The sequence below is a fragment of the Protomyctophum bolini genome (assembly GCF_963924005.1).
Source record: "Protomyctophum bolini genome assembly, chromosome: 24".
NCBI lineage: Eukaryota > Metazoa > Chordata > Actinopteri > Myctophiformes > Myctophidae > Protomyctophum > Protomyctophum bolini.
In genome coordinates, this window is record NC_137885.1 from 26,151,048 (window position 1) to 26,176,840 (window position 25,793).

The 25,793-nt window shown below is 44.8% G+C and overlaps 2 protein-coding genes across 2 annotated transcripts in view; both read left to right on the plus strand.

Annotated features, from left to right (window-relative positions):
• Positions 1-728: 728 nt before the first annotated feature.
• Positions 729-10,373, plus strand: LOC308311839 (coagulation factor VII-like; the record flags this gene model as incomplete). The annotated part of the gene is made up of 10 exons (XM_080758615.1): positions 729-789; positions 1,622-1,815; positions 2,458-2,482; positions 2,671-2,784; positions 2,942-3,082; positions 4,374-4,507; positions 4,735-4,855; positions 6,185-6,462; positions 8,724-8,858; positions 9,957-10,373. The coding sequence occupies 10 exons, from the start codon at positions 729-731 to the stop codon at positions 10,371-10,373; spliced, it is 1,620 nt and encodes a 539-aa protein (XP_080614741.1).
• A 1,491-nt stretch (positions 10,374-11,864) lies between these two features.
• Positions 11,865-25,793, plus strand: part of LOC308311840 (uncharacterized protein) — a gene marked incomplete at both ends in the record, with an annotated part of 21,542 nt that continues 7,613 nt past the window's right edge. Inside the window, 11 exons of the mRNA XM_080758616.1 lie at positions 11,865-11,922; positions 13,351-13,538; positions 13,672-13,696; positions 14,442-14,555; positions 16,138-16,275; positions 17,421-17,533; positions 18,276-18,396; positions 19,068-19,425; positions 20,571-20,796; positions 23,782-23,794; positions 25,501-25,661. Of these exons, the coding sequence (XP_080614742.1) occupies positions 11,865-11,922; positions 13,351-13,538; positions 13,672-13,696; positions 14,442-14,555; positions 16,138-16,275; positions 17,421-17,533; positions 18,276-18,396; positions 19,068-19,425; positions 20,571-20,796; positions 23,782-23,794; positions 25,501-25,661 (1,515 nt within the window). The remainder of the gene's footprint in view (positions 11,923-13,350; positions 13,539-13,671; positions 13,697-14,441; positions 14,556-16,137; positions 16,276-17,420; positions 17,534-18,275; positions 18,397-19,067; positions 19,426-20,570; positions 20,797-23,781; positions 23,795-25,500; positions 25,662-25,793) is intronic.

Consider the following 25,793-nt stretch of genomic DNA (forward strand, 5'->3'; position numbering starts at 1 on the left):
AATACGAAAACGCATCACATCACGCTGTGAGCTTGTACAGTAGATTTTTTCAGGGGCCATTTTTTTTGCTAAATCTGTTATGTATATGGTATAGTATAAGTATAGTAAAAATGCACTAGGTGATTAAATTAAATTAATTGAAAAATTAATTATTCAGGCATTCTTAAACCTGCAATATGGAACCTATATAATGAATAAAGGTTATGTTAACAAATCTGTGTTTTATAGAGTTATGTTGCAATACAGTACAGTACAGTACAAGGCTTGGTTGAATACTTGATTCTGATTGGTCGATCACAGCTGCATTCAGGTGTGCGCCTGTCATTTTCTGCATAGCTGCATTATGAGGAACAATGTCGCTCTTAATCCAGAGACGTTTACAGTCAGCAGGCCCACACAACGACAACACAAGTTAAGACATTCTGACCTGAGATCAGATTCTAAAAATGTCTTCTACATCCTGACAGTTTTCTGAAAAAGCTATGTTTCTATGTCAGTCGTTAGCAGTGTGTGTGTGCGTGCGTATGCGTGCGTGCGTGGGGTCAGCGACCTGCAGTTGACGGCGGATCAGACTTTGTACCGTCAGAGGCACGCACACACACACACACGCACGCACACACACACGCACACACACACACGCACGCACGCACGCACACACACGTGCACAGTGCACACGCACACACACAGAGGCACATCAGCAGTCCCTCAAAACACACACATTGACCATCATGGCTCTGATCGTCGTCTTCTGTCTGCTCTGGAACCTCTACTGCTGTCTGACCGCTTCAGGTAACACTGACGTGTGTGTGTGTGTGTGTGTGTGTGTGTGTGTGTGTGTGTGTGTGTGTGTTTTGGCGTCTCGTACTGCGAGTCGCACTGCGACGCGTTGTGAGCTTGTAGATCTACTATTTCCAGTGTAAAATGACTTGTGTCTTACTTGTCCACTATAGCCCCTTCCTAACATTAGTGTAGTTGTTGTAGTTTGTTGAGGAAATTGTCAATATATTTAGTCTTAGTTTTTGTCACCATAGCTTTAGTTTCCATTTGGTTTTTGTCAGTGAAAAAAGGTAGTCCTTTTCGTCATAGTTTTAGGACCAACATATTGTTCTCTCTTCATGGCTACAGATGTAAACTGCATGTGCTCATATTTGTTAGCCTCTGTAATGTCCATAAATCAGTTGTGAGAATATATGTCCAATAAGCAGAGAGCTGATAGGGTTAGCCTTCTGTTCAGTGCATTCTGGAGGAGACGGCGATGCTTCCTGTATCCGTGATTGACTCACAGCCTCTCTCTCAGAATGTCTGTAAACAAACACAAAATGTTCATAAACAAATACACAATGTTTATCAACAAACACAAAATGTCTGTAAACAAATGCAAACTAATTTGTAAACAAATCCATGCTTGTAAACAAACCCAAAATGTTGTAAACAAACCTCAACTGTTTGTAAACAATCCCTAAATGTTTGTAAACAAAGCCATAATGTTTGTATACAAATCCACAATGTGTGTGGGTGTGGTTGTGTGTGGTTGTGTGTGTGGGGGTTGTGTGTGTGGGTGTTGTGTGGTTGTGTGTTGTGTGTGGTTGCGTGTGTGTGTGTGTGTGTTGTGTGTGCGTAGTGTTCCTGCGTCCAGACGAAGCCCTCGCCGTCCTGGTCAGAACCAAGAGGTCCAACTCGGTCCTGGTCAGAACCAGGAGGTCCAACTCAGGCTGGTTGGAGGAGCTCCAGAAAGGAGATCTGGAGAGAGAGTGTCTGGAGGAGAAGTGTTCCTACGAGGAGGCCCGCGAGGTCTTTGAGCACACAGAGTCTACGGTATGATGTGTTGTGTATTGATCCAAAGGTTCAATCACCTATACTCTATAATAACCTATTTGACCTATTTTTAAATTAAAGGACGACTTCACCACTTTTCAACCTATCTCCATTATAATAGGTCCTCACTAATAATCATGATAAAATGGCACGATTTTTTTCCTACTCAGTCTGTCTCTCATAGGAGGGCTGTGGGCAGTTTAGAAACCGTCTTCCAGTGACATCATCATTAGGCAGACTTTTTTTAAAACAAGATTCTTTTACAAAAATGTTTAGATTTTCATTATCGTGAGAATGACGGCTTCCATTTTCGCATTGCAACTTTTCAGGACTAGAAAGCCTGCAGTTTCTATTAGCTTGTATTCCCCATCGATGATGTCACTGGAAGACGGTTTCTGAACTGCCCACAGCCCTCCTATGAGACACAGACCGAGTAGAAAAAATTGCGGCATTTTTTCATGATTATTAGCGAGGACCTATTATATGAAGATGGGTTGAAAAGTGGTGAATTGGTCCTTTAAGTCACACTGGTGGTACCTGGAGAGACAATATCTTCTGAGCTGGTACTTGTTGAATTTAGGTTGAGATCTGATCTAAAGTGTCACCAGTCAGACTAATGTTTTAATCTGTGTCATATTTCAGGATGAGTTCTGGAGGACTTACAGTCGTAAGTATAGGAACATAACACACCTTCAAACATCACTAATAATATTCTATTACTTTATTTTATCATGATGCAGGAAAGTCACTATAACTTCTGGGGGGATGAGGAGTGTTATGGAATCAATATAACAGCATTTATATACTGTGTGTGTGTGTGCGTGTGCGTGTGCGTGTGTGTGTGCGCGTGCATAGTTCCAGACAGCTGTGCGTCGGGGCCATGCGTGAACCAGGGAACATGCGTGAACCAGGGAGACTCCTTCATGTGTCTGTGTCGGCCTCAGTTCAGTGGGCGGAGCTGTGAGCTGGGTCAGACTGTAGATCTGCTATTTTTCAATAGCTAAAGCATGACACAACCAAAATGGGTTAATAATAATACATGAATGCATGTCATCAACAAAATACAAACACCTATATCTAAAAAACACCCCCTTTAATAAGCCAGTGTTGTTGTTTGTTTGTTCAGAGTACAACGCCCTTCCAGACACCTGTCTGCTGGAGAACGGAGGCTGTGAACACTTCTGTGAGGAGGAAGCAGGAAGTGTCAAGTGCTCGTGTGCGGACGGTTACTTCCTGCATCACAACAACCACGACTGTTTGCCGGCAGGTAGGACAGAAACATGTCTGCTTAATTAACAAAGTAGTTTCAATCAGGTAGGAAGAGAACACTTTATCTTCCTACCTGGTTGAAACTACTTTGTTTGAAATGTGTCCTCAGAGCCCATAGCGTGTTGTGTGTTGCGTGTCCACAGAGCCCATAGCGTGTTGTGTGTTGCGTGTCCACAGAGCCCATAGCGTGTTGTGTGTTGCGTGTCCACAGAGCCCATAGCGTGTTGTGTGTTGCGTGTCCACAGAGCCCATAGCGTGTTGTGTGTTGCGTGTCCACAGAGCCCATAGCGTGTTGTGTGTTGCGTGTCCACAGAGCCCATAGCGTGTTGTGTGCTGCGTGTCCTCAGCCCATAGCGTGTTGTGTTGCGTGTCCACAGAGCCCATAGCGTGTTGTGTGTTGCGTGTCCACAGAGCCCATAGCGTGTTGTGTGTTGCGTGTCCACAGAGCCCATAGCGTGTTGTGTGTTGCGTGTCCACAGAGCCCATAGCGTGTTGTGTGCTGCGTGTCCTCAGCCCATAGCGTGTTGTGTTGCGTGTCCACAGAGCCCATAGCGTGTTGTGTGTTGCGTGTCCACAGAGCCCATAGCGTGTTGTGTGTTGCGTGTCCACAGAGCCCATAGCGTGTTGTGTGTTGCGTGTCCACAGAGCCCATAGCGTGTTGTGTGCTGCGTGTCCTCAGCCCATAGCGTGTTGTGTTGCGTGTCCACAGAGCCCATAGCGTGTTGTGTGTTGCGTGTCCACAGAGCCCATAGCGTGTTGTGTGTTGCGTGTCCACAGAGCCCATAGCGTGTTGTGTGCTGCGTGTCCACAGAGCCCATAGCGTGTTGTGTGTTTATAGCATGTTGTGCTGCGTGTCCTCAGAGCCCATAGCGTGTTGTGTGTTGCATGTCCACAGAGCCCATAGCGTGTTGTGTGCTGCGTGTCCTCAGCCCATAGCGTGTTGTGTTGCGTGTCCACAGAGCCCATAGCGTGTTGTGTGTTGCGTGTCCTCAGAGCCCATAGCGTGTTGTGTGTTGCGTGTCCTCAGAGCCCATAGCGTGTTGTGTTGCGTGTACACAGAGCCCATAGCGTGTTGTGTGTTGCGTGTCCACAGAGCCCATAGCGTGTTGTGTGTTGCGTGTCCACAGAGCCCATAGCGTGTTGTGTGTTGCGTGTCCACAGAGCCCATAGCGTGTTGTGTTGCGTGTCCACAGAGCCCATAGCGTGTTGTGTTGCGTGTCCACAGAGCCCATAGCGTGTTGTGTTGCGTGTCCACAGAGCCCATAGCGTGTTGTGTTGCGTGTCCACAGAGCCCATAGCGTGCGGCATGGTTCCGGTCCTCCAGAACCAGGGCGGCGGGTCAGAAGACAAAGCGGACCAGGTGGATCCTCGGTCTCGTATCGTTGGAGGAACAGAGTGTCCTAAAGGAGAGTGTCCATGGCAGGTACACCGTACCACCACCAGGGGGCATGTCTAGATAACATGCATATTAAATATCTAAATACTGAATCAGGCAACATGAAAAAGGGAGTGTGTGTGTGTGTGTGTGTGTGTGTGTGTGTGTGTGTGTGTGTGTGTGTGTGTGTGTGTGTGTGTGTGTGTGTGTGTGTGTGTGTGTGTGTGTGTGTGTGTGTGTGTGTGTGTGTGTGTGTGTGTGTGTGTGTGTCACAGGTTCTGTTGGTGTACCGGGACAAGGGGTTCTGTGGAGGGATCATCATCCATCCCACCTGGGTCCTCACGGCCTCTCACTGCATGGAGAACACCAGGACGGAGTTCCTGAGGGTGGTGGCAGGTACCTACGGTGCCACTCTATGAGCTTGTAGATCTGCTATTTTTTTCAATAGCTAAAGTATAGCATAATGCTTTAAACACCAAAACTGCCTCCCCCTGGCCAGCCGGGGCGCCTGATGGAGGGGAAAGGAACTGGTTGGAATAACGTGTTCCTTCCACGCGCTACGACGTCCAACCAGGGAAACTCCCCCCTGTCAGGTGTAAAGGAGCAACTTGGACACTCAGGCATGAAGGAAGCATGAGTTCAAGTCCGTTGATCTCCCCTTGTCCCCCATATATGGGGACTAGGTTGGTCTCCCCATGTCCCCCATATATGGGGACTGGTCTCCCCATGTCCCCCATATATGGGGACTAGGTTGGTCTCCCCTTGTCCCCCATATATGGGGACTGGTCTCCCCATGTCCCCCATATATGGGGACTAGGTTGGTCTCCCCTTGTCCCCCATATATGGGGACTAGGTTGCTCTCCCCTTGTCCCCCATATATGGGGACTAGGTTGGTCTCCCCATGTCCCCCATATATGGGGACTAGGTCGGTCTCCCCTTGTCCCCCATATATGGGGACTAGGTTGGCGGAGGGTGTGTAGAGCCCAGGATCACATTAGATGATTGACACAGGGGTGAAAAATGGGTTTACAAAATCGTGGGATAAAAAATATATATTAAACACCAAAAGGGGTTCCCGCCCCCCAGAATGAATGAATCCATAAAGTATTCGTCTGAGTAGGGCTGTCGCAATTATCGCATATCGCGCTATTACAAGTTGAAACCGCAAGGGGGAAGAAAAACCGCACAGGCGCAATAAAGCGCAGGATCCCTGACAGTGGATGTCATTCATGGTCTGCTGATTCACAAGCTCTTCTTTACTTCCAAACTCACGGAGCAACTATCATAATAACAAGCAGCAAACAGAACAATTATCAATTTCCTCTCTGAAGCCGTTGCGGGTTATATACGTAGGCAGTTGATGTGGTGTTCCATTTTCATTCCTGCTTTCGGTTTTACACCATTCACTTAATATATTCAATTAATATATAAAATTAATGAAGACCAGGACTAATTGAAGATTAATCTTAAATAAACATTGTCGTCTCTGCCATTTATAAAGCAACATAGTAAAGTAAAGCTTAGTGTAACTTTCGTTTATTAATAATGTATTTTTTCATTCATTTTAAATGGGGGCTTGAGAACTATATCGCACGGTATCGCATATCGCGCTTCTGAGCCACTTGATCGCACCGCAGTTTAAATTATGTTACCGCGACAGCCCTCTCTCTCTCTCTCTCTGTCTCTCTCTCTCTCTCTCTCTCTCTCTCTCTCTCCACCACCCAGGTGAACACAACACAGCGGTGGAGGAGCACACGGAGCAGAGCGTCGGCGTGCTCCGGGTCGTGACCCACGAGGACTACGTGTCGCGCACGGCCGACAACGACATCGCCCTGCTGCGGCTGAGCGCGCCCATCGTCTGGACGCCGTACGCCGTGCCCGTGTGCCTGCCCACGCGCCCGCTGGCCGAGCGCAGCCTGTGGGCGGTGGGCACGCACACGGTGAGCGGCTGGGGCCAGCGCAGCGAGAACGGACCCACCTCGCACCTGCTGCGACGGCTGCAGGTATGGGCTGTGTAACGAGCATGATATGATATGATATGATATAGTACTTTATTGTCAGTTCACACTGAAATGTGTCTTGCGACACAGCAGCCAAGTATGCAGAACACATAAAACACATTTGACATAAACACAAAGAACAAGACAATTTACACACATAAAGACATGAGCAATATCCACCGCTTACATTACCCCGTGGCTACTACATCTCCTGATTAAGCCTCAAGGTGGACTGGTGGACAAAGGACCTCTTTAGTCTGACCTTATTATATGCTGGTACACCATATCTCCTTCCTGAAGGCAGCAACCTATATATTCTCCATACAACACATACTTAGTATTAGAGGTGATATTCCTTGCTAACCTTAGGATGCTGTTATCATATGTGGATGTATAAAGTTTCTGAACAGTGATGGTATGTACATGGTATAACGAGCATGATCATTGATGATATATACATGGTAGACATGGTAATTATACCCTGTTGTTACTGAACAAACTATCTACAGTATAGCAGTGGTTTCCAACTAGTGGTCCCGACTCCCGACTCCCCAGCTATAAATGATGGAGAGGTGCTAACCAAATGGACCCTTATCCATCTTTAACTCTATGGGCCCTTATCCATCTTTAACTCTATGGGCCCTTATCCATCTTTAACTCTATGGGCCCTTATCCATCTTTAACTCTATGGGCCCTTATCCATCTTTAACTCTATGGGCCCTTATCCATCTTTAACTCTATGGGCCCTTATCCATCTTTAACTCTATGGGCCCTTATCCATCTTTAACTCTATGGGCCCTTATCCATCTTTAACTCTATGGGCCCTTATCCATCTTTAACTCTATGGGCCCTTATCCATCTTTAACTCTATGGGCCCTTATCCATCTTTAACTCTATGGGCCCTTATCCATCTTTAACTCTATGGGCCCTTATCCATCTTTAACTCTATGGGCCCTTATCCATCTTTAACTCTATGGGCCCTTATCCATCTTTAACTCTATGGGCCCTTATCCATCTTTAACTCTATGGGCCCTTATCCATCTTTAACTCTATGGGCCCTTATCCATCTTTAACTCTATGGGCCCTTATCCATCTTTAACTCTATGGGCCCTTATCCATCTTTAACTCTATGGGCCCTTATCCATCTTTAACTCTATGGGCCCTTATCCATCTTTAACTCTATGGGCCCTTATCCATCTTTAACTCTATGGGCCCTTATCCATCTTTAACTCTATGGGCCCTTATCCATCTTTAACTCTATGGGCCCTTATCCATCTTTAACTCTATGGGCCCTTATCCATCTTTAACTCTATGGGCCCTTATCCATCTTTAACTCTATGGGCCCTTATCCATCTTTAACTCTATGGGCCCTTGTCCATCTTTAACTCTATGGGCCCTTATCCATCTTTAACTCTATGGGCCCTTATCCATCTTTAACTCTATGGGCCCTTATCCATCTTTAACTCTATGGGCCCTTATCCATCTTTAACTCTATGGGCCCTTATCCATCTTTAACTCTATGGGCCCTTATCCATCTTTAACTCTATGGGCCCTTATCCATCTTTAACTCTATGGGCCCTTATCCATCTTTAACTCTTGAGGGCGTAAAAAATTAAAGGTTTCATTTTACGCCCTTAAATTATTGTTACACATTACTGCATTGCTTAATTTACAAGAAGTCTACACAATTCAACGTTTGCCTGCATATCTCTGCTAATGGTACCAACATCATGTTATCTCTCCTAATGGTACCAACATCATGTTATCTCTCCTAATGGTACCAACATCATGTTATCTCTGCTAACGGTACCAGCATCAATACAACCTTTAAATAAATTATATTAAAAGTGCCGATGGGAGAATGCATGGGGCTTCCACTTCCTGGGCCACTCGCTTTTCTGAAAGGGGGCGGGACTGCGGTGCTCTATAGCAATGATTACTGTCACAATATAGAGCTATTTAACACCGTTACTGAACACACATTATAGCGATGATTACTATCACACTATATATTTAACACTGTTACTGAACACACTCTATAGCAATGTTTACTGTCACAATATAGAGCTATTTAACACTGTTACTGAACAAATTAACACTATAGCAGAAGCAGAAATATCACTTACCTTTCTGGAAAACTAGTAATACCACAATGTAGAAAATACCGTGTCACACGACACACTTCATTCATGCCTCTCCCAACGGCACTATGACCCCACGCACTATGACCCCATGCACTATGACCCCACTATGACCCCACGCAGGTTCCCAGGATCCGGACTCAGGAGTGTGTGGAGCAGAGCGGAGTGGTTCTGACCGACAACATGTTCTGTGCCGGTTACCTGGAGGGACGACAGGACTCCTGTAAGGGGGACAGCGGAGGTCCACTAGTCACCCAGGTATGGTTCTCCTTAAGGGGGACAGCGGAGGTCCACTAGTCACCCAGGTATGGTTCTCCTTAAGGGGGACAGCGGAGGTCCACTAGTCACCCAGGTATGGTTCTCCTTAAGGGGGACAGCGGAGGTCCACTAGTCACCCAGGTATGGTTCTCCTGTAAGGGGGACAGCGGAGGTCCACTAGTCACCCAGGTATGGTTCTCCTTAAGGGGGACAGCGGAGGTCCACTACTCACCCAGGTATGGTTCTCCTTAAGGGGGACAGCGGAGGTCCACTAGTCACCCAGGTATGGTTCTCCTGTAAGGGGGACAGCGGAGGTCCACTAGTCACCCAGGTATGGTTCTCCTTAAGGGGGACAGCGGAGGTCCACTAGTCACCCAGGTATGGTTCTCCTTAAGGGGGACAGCGGAGGTCCACTAGTCACCCAGGTATGGTTCTCCTTAAGGGGGACAGGGGAGGTCCACTAGTCACCCAGGTATGGTTCTCCTTAAGGGGGACAGAACACAGAACCTGCCGAGGCGGACAGAACTATTAGTGTCTGTCTACAGAACACAGAACCTGCCGAGGCAGACAGAACTTTTAGTGTCTGTCTACAGAACACAAAACCTGCCGTTATGCAGGATGTTGTCCACAACATCAAAGAGTGTCAGGATTTCATGGTAGTTGTTCCGTGACATAATATTAACTCTGAAATTCACCAAAGCGACTAGCCTGGTTTAAGGAGTACCAGGTGACTCAGTGCAAATCATGGCATTTAAACATGCTCTTCTGTTTATAATCTAAACACTGACATGTGTGTTACACATTCGTTTTTAGTACCTATAAACGCTTGGGTTTACTTCAGTGTGAAACGAAAGAAAACAACAACTTATTTTTCCCGAGTGCATGCCTTTTGTTCAACGGGGCATAGGTCCGATCCATTGGTCCCATCGACTACCTACCCCAAACCCTCACCCTAACCATAACTGCCAGCACGGGGCAGCACACCTAACCCTAACCCCGGGTCGGACCAACGTTCCGTCGGAACCAAAGTATGCCTCCCATTTTTCCCCCACTGCGGCGCGGCGGGAATTTATGAAAACATTCCGTCTCTGCTTCCAGTACAAGAAGACCTACTTCCTGCTGGGCATCGTCAGCTGGGGAAAGGGCTGCGCGCGGCCCGGAAACTACGGCATCTACACCCGCGTGTCCAACTACCTGGACTGGATCCACCACAAGACCCATGAACCGCCCACGACCAGCACCACAGAACGGCCCACGACCAGAACCACAGAAGAGCCCACGACCAGAACCACAGAACGGCCCACGACCAGAACCACAGGACCGCCCAGGGCCAACGGAACAGGACCGCCCAGGGCCAACGGAACAGGACCGCCCAGGGCCAACGGAACAGGACCGCCCAGGGCCAACGGAACAGGACCGCCCAGGGCCAACGGAACAGAACCGACGACGACACCACGCAACCAAACGGACACGCTGCAGCCCACTCACAACGACACGCTGCAGCCCACACGCTGATGACCCCTGCAGGGGTCAGGGGTCATCCGCCGCCTGTCACATGTGACTCTTTAGCGCCCCCCTGTGGTGGCTCCCTGTATAGCTTTTTACGGGAAGACAAAAACGAAGGTTAATTTAATGGAACGTTTATTTGTGTTTGTTCTCATTTTAATTTATCGTTGCTGTAAGTATAGGCCAACCATGACAAAAAAAGAACATGCTCCCCAATTGAGTACCACGGACGAAAAACATGTTATAAAAATGTGTATAATAAATACAAAATATTCAACATTTCTATGTGAACTGAAAGTTGCGCCATAACCTGTAGACCGACCGGTGGTTCCCAATGTGGTGTCCGGGGACCCCCCCCCCCCCCAGGGGTCCTTGAGGGATTTCAGGGGGTCCTAAATATAGTATAGGACCCTTATGGGTCTGTGACTCGGAGAGTGTTCAAATGGAACCAAATGGACCCTTATGGGTCTGTGACTCGGAGAGTGTTCAAATGGAACCAAATGGACCCTTATGGGTCTGTGACTCAGAGAGTGTTCAAATGGAACCAAATGGACCCTTATGGGTCTGTGACTCAGAGAGTGTACAAATGGAACCAAATGGACCCTTATGGGTCTGTGACTCTGAGTGTACAAATGGAACCAAATGGACCCTTATGGGTCTGTGACTCGGAGAGTGTACAAATGGAACCAAATGGACCCTTATGGGTCTGTGACTCGGAGAGTGTACAAATGGAACCAAATGGACCCTTATGGGTCTGTGACTCTGAGTGTACAAATGGAACCAAATGGACCCTTATGGGTCTGTGACTCAGAGAGTGTTCAAATGGAACCAAATGGACCCTTATGGGTCTGTGACTCAGAGAGTGTTCAAATGGAACCAAATGGACCCTTATGGGTCTGTGACTCAGAGAGTGTTCAAATGGAACCAAATGGACCCTTATGGGTCTGTGACTCAGAGAGTGTTCAAATGGAACCAAATGGACCCTTATGGGTCTGTGACTCAGAGAGTGTACAAATGGAACCAAATGGACCCTTATGGGTCTGTGACTCTGATAGTGTACTTTTTGATTGATTGATTGAAATATTTATTAACAGTTTGTAGAATTACAGTACATTTCAAGCACAAACTCAATACAGAGACTGTTAACTGTGAGTGGACGACCCAATTAAGCATTACACTTGTTTACAACAGGGTCCACATTGTTCAATTCATCAACAGCCGATAGTGCAGGGGTTGGAGCCCGGGTTGGAGCCCTGCTGCAGAGTGCAGAATCAATGCAGTCGATCAGTGACAAAGTTCAGTTGTTTCCACAACGTGCTCCTGTACATTTCTGCCGGCCTCAGCACACACACACACACGCACGGGTCAAACGATTTTGGTTTGACCTTTGACCTGTTCCGCAGTTCCACAGTTAAACAGCTATAGAGCCGGGTGCTGGGTTGTTTGTTCCACATCAACGTTTATTAAGCTCCAACTGAACGACGGAGTGTCACCATAACCATGCTGCTGAAATCTACCTTCATCCTCTGGGCCTTCATCCATCTGCTTTCTGCAGAAGGTACGTTATTTTCCCACGCACATTGTTTTATTTTATTTAATAATGTTCACTTGAAAAATGTATACATTCCAAAGATTTGCACACGTTTTCACGATTTGTTCAAAAAATAGCAGATCAACAACCTTGTAGATGTGCTATTCCAAGTATATAAAACAGTTAGAGTGGTTAATCAAGCCGTGTTTAACCCATTCTGACCTGAGATCAGATTCATACGAGGTTTCCACTGGACACACACTGGTCTGATTAACCTCTTGAACAACTTTGTGGATCGGCTATTTCTTGGAATCCAGATTTGTCGTCGTAGAGCAAAGTGCTTTCTCAAAGTGCAGCAGCGTTTCCTCTGAATACTTTTATGTTTTGAATTTGTCAATATCACACTTCAGTATGCCCACACTTAGACCCGGCGTCTGAGTTGCACTGTACTTGTACTGTATTGGTGTGTTCTTTAATTTTCAATCTACACTAATACTCTTGTGACTGTAGTTGTGAGCTTTGCACATCGGCTAGTTTTGGCAAATGTCTAACACGGAGCAGGCGTGCTAAACACAGTGTGTATAGAGCACCGAAGTCCTGACGTAACTCGCTCATCCCTTCCATTCCCCTGGTTCTAAAGTCCTGACGTAACTCGCTCATCCCTTCCATTCCCCTGGTTCTAAAGTCCTGACGTAACTCGCTCATCCCTTCCATTCCCCTGGTTCTAAAGTCCTGACGTAACTCGATCATCCCTTCCATTACCCTGGTTCTAAAGTCCTGACGTAACTCGCTCATCCCTTCCATTCCCCTGGTTCTAAAGTCCTGACGTAACTCGCTCATCCCTTCGATTCCCCTGGTTCTAAAGTCCTGACGTAACTCGCTCATACCTTCGATTCCCCTGGTTCTAAAGTCCTGACGTAACTCGCTCATCCCTTCGATTCCCCTGGTTCTAAAGTCCTGACGTAACTCGCTCATCCCTTCGATTCCCCTGGTTCTAAAGTCCTGACGTAACTCGCTCATACCTTCGATTCCCCTGGTTCTAAAGTCCTGACGTAACTCGCTCATCCCTTCGATTCCCCTGGTTCGCGGAAGTAATTTCTCTATGGAGAATAACACGGGGTGATCTTAATATCGTCTGTGATCCAAAAATAAACAAGCTGTCTCTGCGTTATTGTCAGGGAGGTGTCCCTTTATCGTTTGCAACAGTCAGTCACTCATATTATGATACAGTCTGCTTCTAGCGAAAATTTAACTAATTCAGTAGCAGTAACATTAGCGTTTTCTCTCAGTCAGTTGATTCTTCATATCCATATGAGTGAAGCGGCCGGGGTGACATATTTTTCAAACACAGTTCTTATATGAGGCGATCTAAAATCCCCCCCTTATGGGGATTACAATGTAAATAAAAAGTACATGAACCCGTGAATTTGCGCCCTCTACCGATGTTGACGTCAGACTTCGGTGCTCTGTTTGTTTCAGTGTTCTTACAGAAGCGTGATGCTAGCACCGTGCTAACCAGGAGCAGGCGTGCTAACACCGGCTTCCTGGAGGAACTGAAGCCAGGCAACCTGGAGAGAGAATGCATCGAGGAGATCTGTGATTATGAAGAGGCTCGAGAAGTGTTCGAAAACGATGACCTAACGGTTACTATTATTATTATTATTATTATTATTATATGGGACATTTTTTTAAACACATCTTTGAATTGAAATGTGAATGGAAATTATACAATATTAAACTTGTGTATAAAGCTCAAACTATAACTTTGTTTTACAGTTGAAGTTTTGGAAGACGTACCACGGTGAGAGATTTCATTATTTATTCTAAATAAGTATTATTTTAAGAGCACTGCGGTGTGCATGGTGTATCGGTCATCATGTCGGTATTATTATATCTAATATATAGTATTGGCTGGTATTCATTTTGTAATAGTATCTATTTTGTGATTTAGGAGACGTTTAGAAGTCACAAAGATTATACAGTATATCCAAATGCATAATAATGTTTGGGATATTTATATATTTGCTTGGGTTTGAATGCGAAGCTGAAGATTCTAGTCCCTCCCTAACATTTTATTTCCTCTATTTCTTTAGTCACACTGTCATCGTTTTAGTCATCATTTAGTTTTCTATTTGTTTTGTTTAGTTTTCGTCAGTGACACAACGCAACATTTTTCGTCATATTGATTGAAAACTTTATTTCAGACACAATGGGTCCATATACTGTACAAACAACAGGGAAAAACATGACTGTAAAAACAAAACAACAACACAGAGATAGCCTACTGTATGTATCAGGCTATTTTCACTCCAGGCAGTCCTTGTCAATTAAAAACATATAAACATTGCCTCCAGTGTTTCCAGAGACATGAGGAAAATACTGTATCACTCTGTGTGATCCCTGTTAAGGCCATAATTAATACATTCTTTGATTCCCTCAGTCTACACATGAATCTAAACATAACATTCCTCAGTACAGCATGAAAGCCATGGGTACATAATAGTCATAGTTTAGGAATTAAAACAGTGTTCCATTGTTTCATGCAGCTCGTGAGCCGTGCTTGGTGAACCCCTGCAAGAACAACGGAACCTGTATCTATATGGACACGATATATACCTGTGAATGTCTGGAGGGATACGAGGGAAAGTACTGCCAAACAGGTACAAATACACCTTTAGAGATATACCTGTGAATGTCTGGAGGGGTTCGAGGGAAAGTACTGCCAAACAGGTACAAATACACCTTTAGAGATATACCTGTGAATGTCTGGAGGGGTTCGAGGGAAAGTACTGCCAAACAGGTACAAATACACCTTTAGAGATATACCTGTGAATGTCTGGAGGGATACGAGGGAAAGTACTGCCAAACGGGTACAAATACACCTTTAGAGATATACCTGTGAATGTCTGGAGGGGTTCGAGGGAAAGTACTGCCAAACAGGTACAAATACACCTTTAGAGATATACCTGTGAATGTCTGGAGGGGTTCGAGGGAAAGTACTGCCAAACAGGTACAAATACACCTTTAGAGATATACCTGTGAATGTCTGGAGGGTACGAGGGAAAGTACTGCTAAACAGGTACAAATACACCTTTAGAGATATACCTGTGAATGTCTGGAGGGATACGAGGGAAAGTACTGCCAAACAGGTACAAATACACCTTTAGAGATATACCTGTGAATGTCTGGAGGGGTTCGAGGGAAAGTACTGCCAAACAGGTACAAATACACCTTTAGAGATATACCTGTGAATGTCTGGAGGGATACGAGGGAAAGTACTGCCAAACAGGTACAAATACACCCACCCAACTCTACTCTAGACCAGGGTATAGGACAAAAATTCCTTCTCGCCCATTTTTATTTGCATTCATATCACGCCTTCTCCCATGTAAAATAATCAATCATATCAGGAGCAAAAGCTTCAAAATCTCTTCTAAATCTCTTCAACAAAGCCTGCAGTATACATAGGTTATAGATACACTAGAAACATGAGCATGAGATTATTTCAATCAACTATAAATACAGGGAAATGTTGGCACACAACGCTCGTCCTTCACAAGACGGCTGTTTTGAGCGCCTTGCTACATTTACAACGCTAATGTGGTATATTTCATACCATCCAGGAGAGTAAATGTGCAACGGCAGACAGGATTCGATGTTCCATGAGTAGTTTATTATTTCAGAGTACAGCACTGCAAGGTAAATTACTGTAGGCCTTGTTCCATTGTTTATCTTCTCGCATGGTAAAATCTTTAGGTGTGACCCAGGATCTGAACTTAAACAAAAGGCATGTAAACAGGCCAACAACACCTTGACTCTAAATAACAAAGACAGGCCTCTGAGACGAACTGCCTTGCATATTAAGCCAGTTCCCACCAAATACAACAGTTTGAGTGGGCTATTGCATAGAATTATTGATCCTAGATACGACACTAACGTGTATAATAAATACGATTTCACATATAAAGTGCTCACCCCCGGCCTGGCCACGGACATTAGAAATGTGCACGGTCCGCTCCCGTGGATTCCGTATTATTAAATAAAAAGCATTTTAATCTGACCTATACCAGCCGGTATAGGGGCGCGTATAGTTGAAAGCATATAGCGATTTTTTTTTTTTAAATGGCCGACGGCTTCAGAGTAACTCTCTGAAGTGTCTGTACCTGAACGTGTCTGTTGTTGTTTCAGTGTTTGAGGACTCTCTGAAGTGTCTGTACCTGAACGTGTCTGTTGTTTTTTCAGTGTTTGAGGACTCTCTGAAGTGTCTGTACCTGAACGGAGGATGCCAACACTTCTGCGACGGCTCCGGAGCTCGCAGGAAGTGTTCATGCGCCGACGGCTTCGCCCTGGGAGAGGATGGACGAGAGTGTGTCGCACGCGGTGAGAAGAACCTGTCTGTGTACCTGTGTTTCTGTATACCTGTCTGTGTACCTGTATACCTGTCAGAATCTGATCTGATTTGATCAAAGATTCTAATTTAAAGAACCACTTCACCTGCACTTCTCAACCTATCGTCACATAATTGGTCCGAACTAATGTTCATGAAAAGCCACAGTATTTCTCTACTCGGTCTGTGTCTCATAGGAGGGCTGTGGGCAGTTCAGAAACCACTCTGTGTCTCACAGGAGGGCTGTAGACCGTTCAGAAACCAGTCTGTGTCTCATAGGAGGGCTGTGGGCAGTTCAGGAACCAGTCTGTGTCTCATAGGAGGGCTGTGGGCAGTTCAGGAACCAGTCTGTGTCTCATTGGAGGGCTGTGGGCAGTTCAGGAACCAGTCTGTGTCTCATAGGAGGGCTGTGGGCAGTTCAGGAACCAGTCTGTGTCTCATAGGAGGGCTGCGGGCAGTTCAGAAACCAGTCTGTGTCTCATAGGAGGGCTGTGGGCAGTTCAGGAACCAGTCTGTGTCTCATAGGAGGGCTGTAGACCGTTCAGAAACACATCCACTTGATCGATGCAGAATCCAAGCGAATAGAAACTGCAGGCTTTCTATTCCTGAAAAGCTGCAAGGAGAAAATGGAAGCCATCGATGTTCTCAGTCACAATAATAAATCTCTCTCTCTCTCTCTCTCTCTCTCTCTCTCTCTCTCTCTCTCTCTCTCTCTCTCTCTGCCTGAATATAAGACTATATATTTTTTTTCCAATGGAAATATCCTTGAAAACAGGGTCATATTATAATCGGGGACTAGACTATTTGACATTCAATGTTCTTTTTCCACAAATTAGTCTTGAAAAATGGGGGTCGTCTTTTAATCAAAGTCGTCTTATACTCAGCACAATACAGGTATATATATATATATATATATATATATATATATATATATATATATATATATAAATCTGCCTAACGATGATGCCACTGGTGCACAGGTTTCTGAACTGCCCACAGCCCTCCTATGAGAGGGCACAGTCAGATTTCTTGTTCTTTGTGCGGACCAATTAGATATGTAGGTTGAAAAGTGGATCCCTTTCATCCTGTGATCTTTCTAAACACATGTTATGTGATCTTATATCCTGGTCGTATGTAGTCCAGTTCCCATGTGGTCAGATCCCTCCAGATGAGCAGCAGAGCGACACGGTCCAGAGCCACACCCGCCTGGTGGGAGGACGCCAGTGTCCCAAGGGACAGTGTCCCTGGCAGGTCTGTCTGTCTGTCTGTCTGTCTGTCTGTCTGTCTGTCTGTCTGTCTGTCTGTCTGTCTGTCTGTCTGTCTGTCTGTCTGTCTGCCTGCCTGCCTTGCCTTGCCTTGCCTTGCCTTGCCTTGCCTTGCCTTGCCTTGCCTTTTCTTGTCTTGTCTTGTCTGTCTGTCTGTCCTGCCTGTCTGTCTGTCTGTCCTGTCTGTCTGTCTGTCCTACCTGTCTGTCCTACCTGTCTGTCTGTCCTACCTGTCTGTGTGAAAAGTGTGAAAAGTTGCGAAGTGTGAAAAGTTGCGAAGTGTCTGTCTTTGCAACGCGGGGGAGGGGAGGGGGGTGTTCTGGTGTCTTGTATTGTTGTGTATTTCATTGACCTTATAGGCAAACCACGGCCATCTTGTCATTAATTAAGTTAATGGCAGGGTGGTGGTACTGGTAACTATAGGTGCAATCCGCCATTGACAGCCCGGCGAACATCCAAACAGAAAGGTTCTATATCTGCTGCACTTTGCAGCTTTACGGTATGAAAAGCTTGGCCCATACAGTATGAAAACACACCTGTTTATTTCATATAAAAATCCACCGTAGACTATTATTATTATTATTATTATGAGCTACTTTCTACTGTCAGGAAATTCCTTGCAGGGGATAATTTTTTTAGGTGTTTGAGTTTGGAAGTGCTCGTTTGAATTTGCATTACTGTGTGTGTGTGTGTGTGTGTGTGTGTGTGTGTGTGTGTGTGTGTGTTAGGTTGTGGTGATGCTCCATGGAGAAGTGCATTGTGGGGGAGTTCTGGTGGGCTCAGAGTGGGTCATCACCGCTGCTCACTGTATCCATGGCAACCACCCCGACAACTTCACCGTGGTAGCAGGTAATCACCCTGTGTGTGTGTGTGTGTGTGGGTGTGTGTGTGTGTGTGTGTGTGTGTGTATGTGTGTGTTTGTCTGTGTGCGTGTCTGACCAATTAAATTAAGACGAAGTTGAGAATGGGTGTGCACCAAGTGCACCATAAGACTCGGAGAAGTCGGATGTCATCTCTATTCATATATACTCTAAGGCTTAGAGTATATATATGAATAGAGATGACATCCGACTTCTCCTTCCATCCACTTGCATTAAGTTGCTAAAAAAAGCACATGAGGCGATTTCACTCCTCCTTCCTGGTAGGAACAGAGAGCATCCTGGGATGGATTGGCCCCCAAACACATGAACGCGCTGCCGTTGAACGCGCACGAACGCGAACGAGCGTGCTGCCGTCGTGAGCGTGCCCAATGATAGTCAACGGACCAGCGCGTTCATGTGTTTGGGGGCCAGCGCTGCAATACCGTCACTCGGCCACTATGTCCATTTGGCCTCAGGGTTTCCTCTGGGTGGCCGTCTCTATTCATATATACTCTATGCTTATGACTCATCATCTTCCTATATTTGGTCACATCCTCTGCCCTTATTTGGTCACATCCTCTGCCCTTATTTGGTCACATCCTCTGCCCTTATTTGGTCACATCCTCTGCCCTTATTTGGTCACATCCTCTTGGTTTCCAGGGGAACACAACCTGGAGGTGCTGGAGGGCACGGAGCAGACGGTGGGCGTGGCCGAAGCCACGCCCTCCCCCCTCTACTCGCCGGAGACGGGCGAGGGCGACGTGGCCGTGCTGCGTCTGGCGCCCCCTGGCGTGGCTCCGGGGCGCTACGCCGTGCCCGTCTGCCTGCCCCGCGACGCCCAGTTCGTCCGCCGCGAGCTGGCGCCGGTCCGCTTCCACACGGTCAGCGGCTGGGGCCGCCTCACCTCCGGGGGCAACCACGCCCCCCCCGGGGCCGACCCGGCGCCGCCCACCTCGCCGCTGATGCGTCGGCTGTCCGTCCCCATCCTGGCCAATCAGGACTGCTCCCGGACCAGCGGGTATGTGAAGGACCGCCCCCACATTACTTAGGACCGCCCCCCACATTACTTTATTCTGTTTTGTAGGAGTCTATGGAGTTAACATGACTCTAATAGACTCCCAGGTGTTCTGTATGAGTCTATGGAGTTAACATTACTCTAATAGACTCCCAGGTGTTCTGTATGTGTCATCATGGAGTCCATGGAAAGTGTTTCTTGTCTCCCAAACATCATTAAAATATAGATCTGGTTGCAAAAGGGGTGAAGTATGCCTTATAACTTCAGACATATATATATTTAGTATATTGTTATATATGTAATAGGTTTAACTTCACATATACATGATGTTTAAATGTTTAATTATTTTATATTCTTTAGGTTTAACTTCACATACATGATGTTTAAATGTTTAATTATTTTATATTCTTTAGGTTTAACTTCACATACATGATGTTTAAATGTTTAATTATTTTATATTCTTTAGGTTTAACTTCACATACATGATGTTTAAATGTTTAATTATTTTATATTCTTTAGGTTTAACTTCACATACATGATGTTTAAATGTTTAATTATTTTATATTCTTTAGGTTTAACTTCACCGACATATATATATTTAGTATATTTTAATATATTTAACAGGTTTAACTTCACAGACATATATATTTAGTATATATTTAGTATATTTTTATTAATCCAACAGGTTTAACTTCACATACATGATGTTTAAATGTTTAATTATTTTATATTCTAGGTTTAACTTCACATACATGATGTTTAAATGTTTAATTATTTTATATTCTTTAGGTTTAACTTCACATACATGATGTTTAAATGTTTAATTATTTTATATTCTTTAGGTTTAACTTCACATACATGATGTTTAAATGTTTAATTATTTTATATTCTTTAGGTTTAACTTCACATACATGATGTTTAATTATTTTATATTCTTTAGGTTTAACTTCACATACATGATGTTTAAATGTTTAATTATTTTATATTCTTTAGGTTTAACTTCACATACATGATGTTTACATTTTTAATTATTTTATATTCTAGGTTTAACTTCACCGACATATATATATTTAGTATATTGTAATATATTTAACAGCTTTAACTTCACAGACATATATATATTTAGTATATTTGTATTAATCCAACAGGTTTAACTTCAGCGACAGCATGCTGTGCGCCGGCTACCTGGAGGGGGAACAGGAGGCGTGCCGGGGAGACGATGGAAGCCCATTGGTCACCCTGTACGGCTCCGCCCACTTCCTGACGGGCGTGGTGGGCTGGGGGCGTGGCTGCGCGCACCCCGGCTATTACGGGGTTTACGCCAACATGGCGCACTTCATCCACTGGGTGGCGGACACCATGACAAAGGCCACGGTTAACCCATGAGGCGCCAGCATTTGAAGGGGGGGAAAAAAGGTTAACCCTTTCAGGCCTGATTTCGAAATTTAAAAAAAATGAAGTTTTCTAAATCATGAGAATTTTCTGAAAGATTTGAGGCACATTTTAACGATTTTTCTAAAATAGCAGACCTATAAGTTCATAGCGCTATATGAGCTTGTAGATCTCAGAGTTTTGTCTGACAAAAATATACACTATGGGTCAAAACATGCCAGCGTTTTTCCAAGGATAAAATAATACTCTAATGAACGTTCTGGTCTATATATGGTTTTGTGCTGAAATAAACACATTCGATGGATCTTGGAGTTTTTCTTTCAATGCTTTGGTCGAGGTTTGACTTAAATTGACCAGTTCCAGACCGTGGCCATCTTTTGCCATCAGAGTTTGGAAGCGCTCGTTTTCCGTAAAGCCACGTCCTGCTGCCTCCTCCTGCATTATGTGCACATTCAGAACAGGTGGTACGATGCAAGGCATGTTGAGTGATATCTAACGATATCTAGCGCTTCCAAACTGCAACACTTAGAAAAAGAATCACCTGCAAGGACACAAAGTAGCTCATAAGATGTCTACAGTGGATTGTTATGAAACAAACACTTTGAGGATAGAAAGAGAATAATTCAAGCTTTCCGTAACAGCTGCAATGTTGGTGAGTTTGACGTTTAATACGATCAGAGAGGACTGTTCTGATTGGATGAAGGGGCTACCCAATGGGAAGTTGCACCTTGTCATTGATTTATATGGTATAAGATCTTATATGGTCTGCATAATATGGCCCGTTGTTATTTAACATTTCATATTTAAAAAATATATGAGTATTTACTTTTTCGGTTGCCAACTATACTAGAAATGATTTCCAACAAAATGAGGTAAACCCAGAAACAAATCTCTGTGAGAATGTTTTGTTGTGTTTAGCCTATTATAATTATAATTATAATTAGCAACCTGAGCTGTTTGAACGTAAGATGTGTGAGTGATTGATTGATTGTTGCGTGTCCTTTATCAGTTGATATACGTCTTTCAGTTTCCTAATAAGGGACGATTCCTTAATTGAAGGGATAGTTGGCGACCCTATATAATAACATAGTCCATAGACCCTATAAAATAACATAGTCCATAGACCCTATATAATAACATAGTCCACCATCAGTGGTTCTGTGGCAGAGTAAATATCTCCAGGATTTTGACCACATGACAGCCCGCTTTGCCGTGCCTGCGTGCGTGCGTGCGCTGTGCGGCCTAGAGTCCCAAACAGTTGCATCTAATACTTGCAATATTTAGACCATGTTTTCGTACACCTGGCCGCTTGTTTCTCTTGCAATATCTGGCATCCCCGGGCCACCACTCCAGATGTGTGTTTGTTTGCTCAGTTTCTCTGATATATTACACAGAATGTTGTTACTTTACACTTCTAATCTATGACCTTTGACCTGTGGTTTGGATATTATGTATGTTTATGTCAGGGTCTCAGAGAGGTAAGTTGTATGATGTATGTTTATGTCAGGGTCTCAGGGAGGTAAGTTGTATGATGTATGTTTATGTCAGGGTCTCAGGGAGGTAAGTTGTATGATGTATGTTTATGTCAGGGTCTCGGGGAGGTAAGTTGTATGATGTATGTTTATGTCAGGGTCTCAGGGAGGTAAGTTGTATGATGTATGTTTATGTCAGGGTCTCAGAGAGGTAAGTTGTATATGTATGTTTATGTCAGGATCTCAGGGAGGTAAGTTGTATGATGTATGTTTATGTCAGGGTCTCAGGGAGGTAAGTTGTATGATGTATGTTTATGTCAGGGTCTCAGGGAGGTAAGTTGTATGATGTATGTTTATGTCAGGGTCTCAGGGAGGTAAGTTGTATGATGTATGTTTATGTCAGGGTCTCAGGGAGGTAAGTTGTATTATGTATGTTTATGTCAGGGTCTCAGAGAGGTAAATTGAGGTATTTTGGCTCATTTCTGATTGGGTTATAAGTAAGAATCCTTCATTTCAACTCAAGTTCTATTTAGTTTGTTATTGAAAGTGGACCATTAGTTGGTTATCACCGAGCTCTTCATTTTGACACTTTATCTAAACTATTCTTTTCATGGCCAATAACATTCTGTTAGATTAGATCCCATTTTTTGTTGGTATTGGTAGCCTAGTATATTTCCTTATTATGTCTTTGTGAGTTAAGCGGTTGTCCCTGTGGCTGCTTGGGGTAGGGCACGCCACCTTTCATGTCGTGTGTCTTGGTTGGGGGTCTCAAAGTGTGGCCTGGGGAGGCCCAGGTGAACTTGTGGTTCAGCCATTTTTTTAAATATTTGTGAATAAAGTTGTGACTAATTTGGAATTCTCTCTTGTGTGTTGTTCCCTGGTTGTTTAATTTGTTGAAAGAAAACCTTTTAGGTATATAGTCTAAGTCTATATACACAAAGGTTTGTCACTTCAATATGGCCCAGACAGAGCTACCGTTGTGCCATCTAGTGGTGATGCCAAACAATAATGTCATGTAGGACTTTAACGCATTTTGGGCGGGAACCCCTTTTGGTGTTATAGCATTATGTTATGCTTTAGCTATATTGAAAAATAGCAGATATGGCGCGCTATGAGCTTGTATAGGTCTGCTATTTTTGAAAAATCAAAGAACGACTGACATAGCTTTTTCAGAAAACTGTCAGGATGTAGAAGAACCTTTTTAGGCATTTTGTAACACAGACCTGGTGACGCGAGGTTACCGCAGCTCTGGTCCAGGAGGTTATCCCTCCCTCTCTCTCTCTCTCCCCCCCCCCTCTCTCTCTCTCTCTCTCTCTCTCTCTCTCTCTCTCTCTCTCCCTCTCTCAGGGTCATTGTCCCTCCACCGTGCTGTTCCAGTCCTCTCTACAGTAAACGTCGGGCAGCAGCAGCAGTGATAATGGAGACCAGGGCGGCCATGTTGTCGTGTCGTCTGTCTGTCCTCCTGGCCTGTGTGTGTCTGTGCGTCCTCCTTCAGGTCTCCTGTGACGGTACGTACCACACCCTTTACTGTCAGACAGACAGGTAGGCAGACAGACAGACAGGCAGGCCGAGAGACAAAGAGACAGACAGACAGGCTGGCAGGCAGGCAGGCAGGCAGAGAGACAGACAGGCAGAGACGTACGTGTGTGTGTGTGTGTGTGTGTGTGTGTGTGTGTGTGTGTGTGATAATGTGAACGCTATCATGGCCTTGTGGCCACAGACAGTGTCAGAGGTCAAAGTTCAATCTGCAGTCTGCTGTATAGATCTGTCTGTAACGTAAAGACCCAATCAAACACGTAACGGTTACCGTGGTTGTTACTGTGTTTTTAACGTGTTTTTGAGCGGTGCGGCCACTCCTATACACACAGCTTTGACGTTGGCTACTGTTTTTTCTTTCATTCTGGGCGGGAACCCCTTTTGGTGTTTTTAAGCATTATGTTATACTTTAGCTATTGAAAAATAGCAGATCTACAAGCTCATAGCGCGCCACCGAGTGCCACGCTACGAGCTTGTAGGTCTGCTACGTTTGAAATATCTTGAAAATGTGTCTGAAATCTTCTGAATATTCTACGTTTTAACTCAAATCTTCTGAGAGGTTCCTGGAACAACATATTTTCAGATGGGGGTCGGGGGCCAATTACATATAATCTTTGGGGTCCTTGACATGAAATATTGAGAACCACTGATACAGAAACATGAGGTTTTTCAGAAAATTGTCATCATTTAGAAGACATTGTTTTAATTGGATTGGATTACCCATGAAAAGGTGTTTTCTCGCACTTGACATGCAGTGGTTCTACAATCTAGTCTACAGATATGTTAAAAGGTCTATGGCCACACTGAGAGTGTACAAATGGAACCCAATAACTCTGAGAGTGTACAAATGGAACCCAATAACTCTGAGAGTGTACAAATGGAACCCAATAACTCTGAGAGTGTACAAATGGAACCCAATAACTCTGAGAGTGTACAAATGGAACCCCATAACTCTGAGAGTGTACAAATGGAACCCAATAACTCTGAGAGTGTACAAATGGAACCCCATAACTCTGAGAGTGTACAAATGGAACCCAATAACTCTGAGAGTGTACAAATGGAACCCCATAACTCTGAGAGTGTATACAAATGTAACCCCAATAACTCTGACAGTGTACAAATGGATCCAAACGTTAATTAACAGGTCCATTTTAACACTGTCAGAGTTAAACGAGAAGCTCCTTGAAATGAGAAGGTTTGAGGACTGCCGTCCTAGAGTTTAAAAGTCACATAACGAACTAATGATATGATATGATATGATATGATATAGTACTTTATTGTCAGTTCACACTGAAATGTGTCTTGCGACACAGCAGCCAAGTATGCAGAACATATACAAAACACAAAGAACAAGACAATTTACATACATAAAGACATGAGCAATATCCACCGCTTAGATTACCCCGTGGCTACTACAACTCCTGATTAAGCCTCAAGGTCGACTGGTGGACAAAGGACCTCTTTAGTCTGACCTTGTTGTATGCTGGTACACCATATCTCCTTCCTGAAGGTAGCAACCTATATTCTCCATACAACACATGGTTAGTATTAGAGGTGATATTCCTTGCTAACCTTAGGATGCTGTTATCATACGTGGATGTATAAAGTTTCTGAAGTTGTTGTCCAACAATCTTTGAACAAATGTTCAGTTGTACTAATGTTCCATGTCCCCGTGCAGTGTTCCTGGACAGCCCGTCGGCCAATCAGCTGCTGGCTCGCCGTCGCCGCGCCAACAGCCCGTTCGAGGAGTGGCGTCAGGGAGACATGGAGAGGGAGTGTGTGGAGGAGAGGTGTGACCGGGAGGAGGCACGGGAGATCTTTGAGAACGAGGAACTGACGGTATGACACCGCCCGTCTGTCTGTCTGTCTGTCTGTCTGTCTGTCTGTCTGTCACATGTTACTTGTTAACCCATTCTGACCGGGAACCCATTTTGGTGTTATAGCATCACGTTATGCTTTAGCTATTGAAAA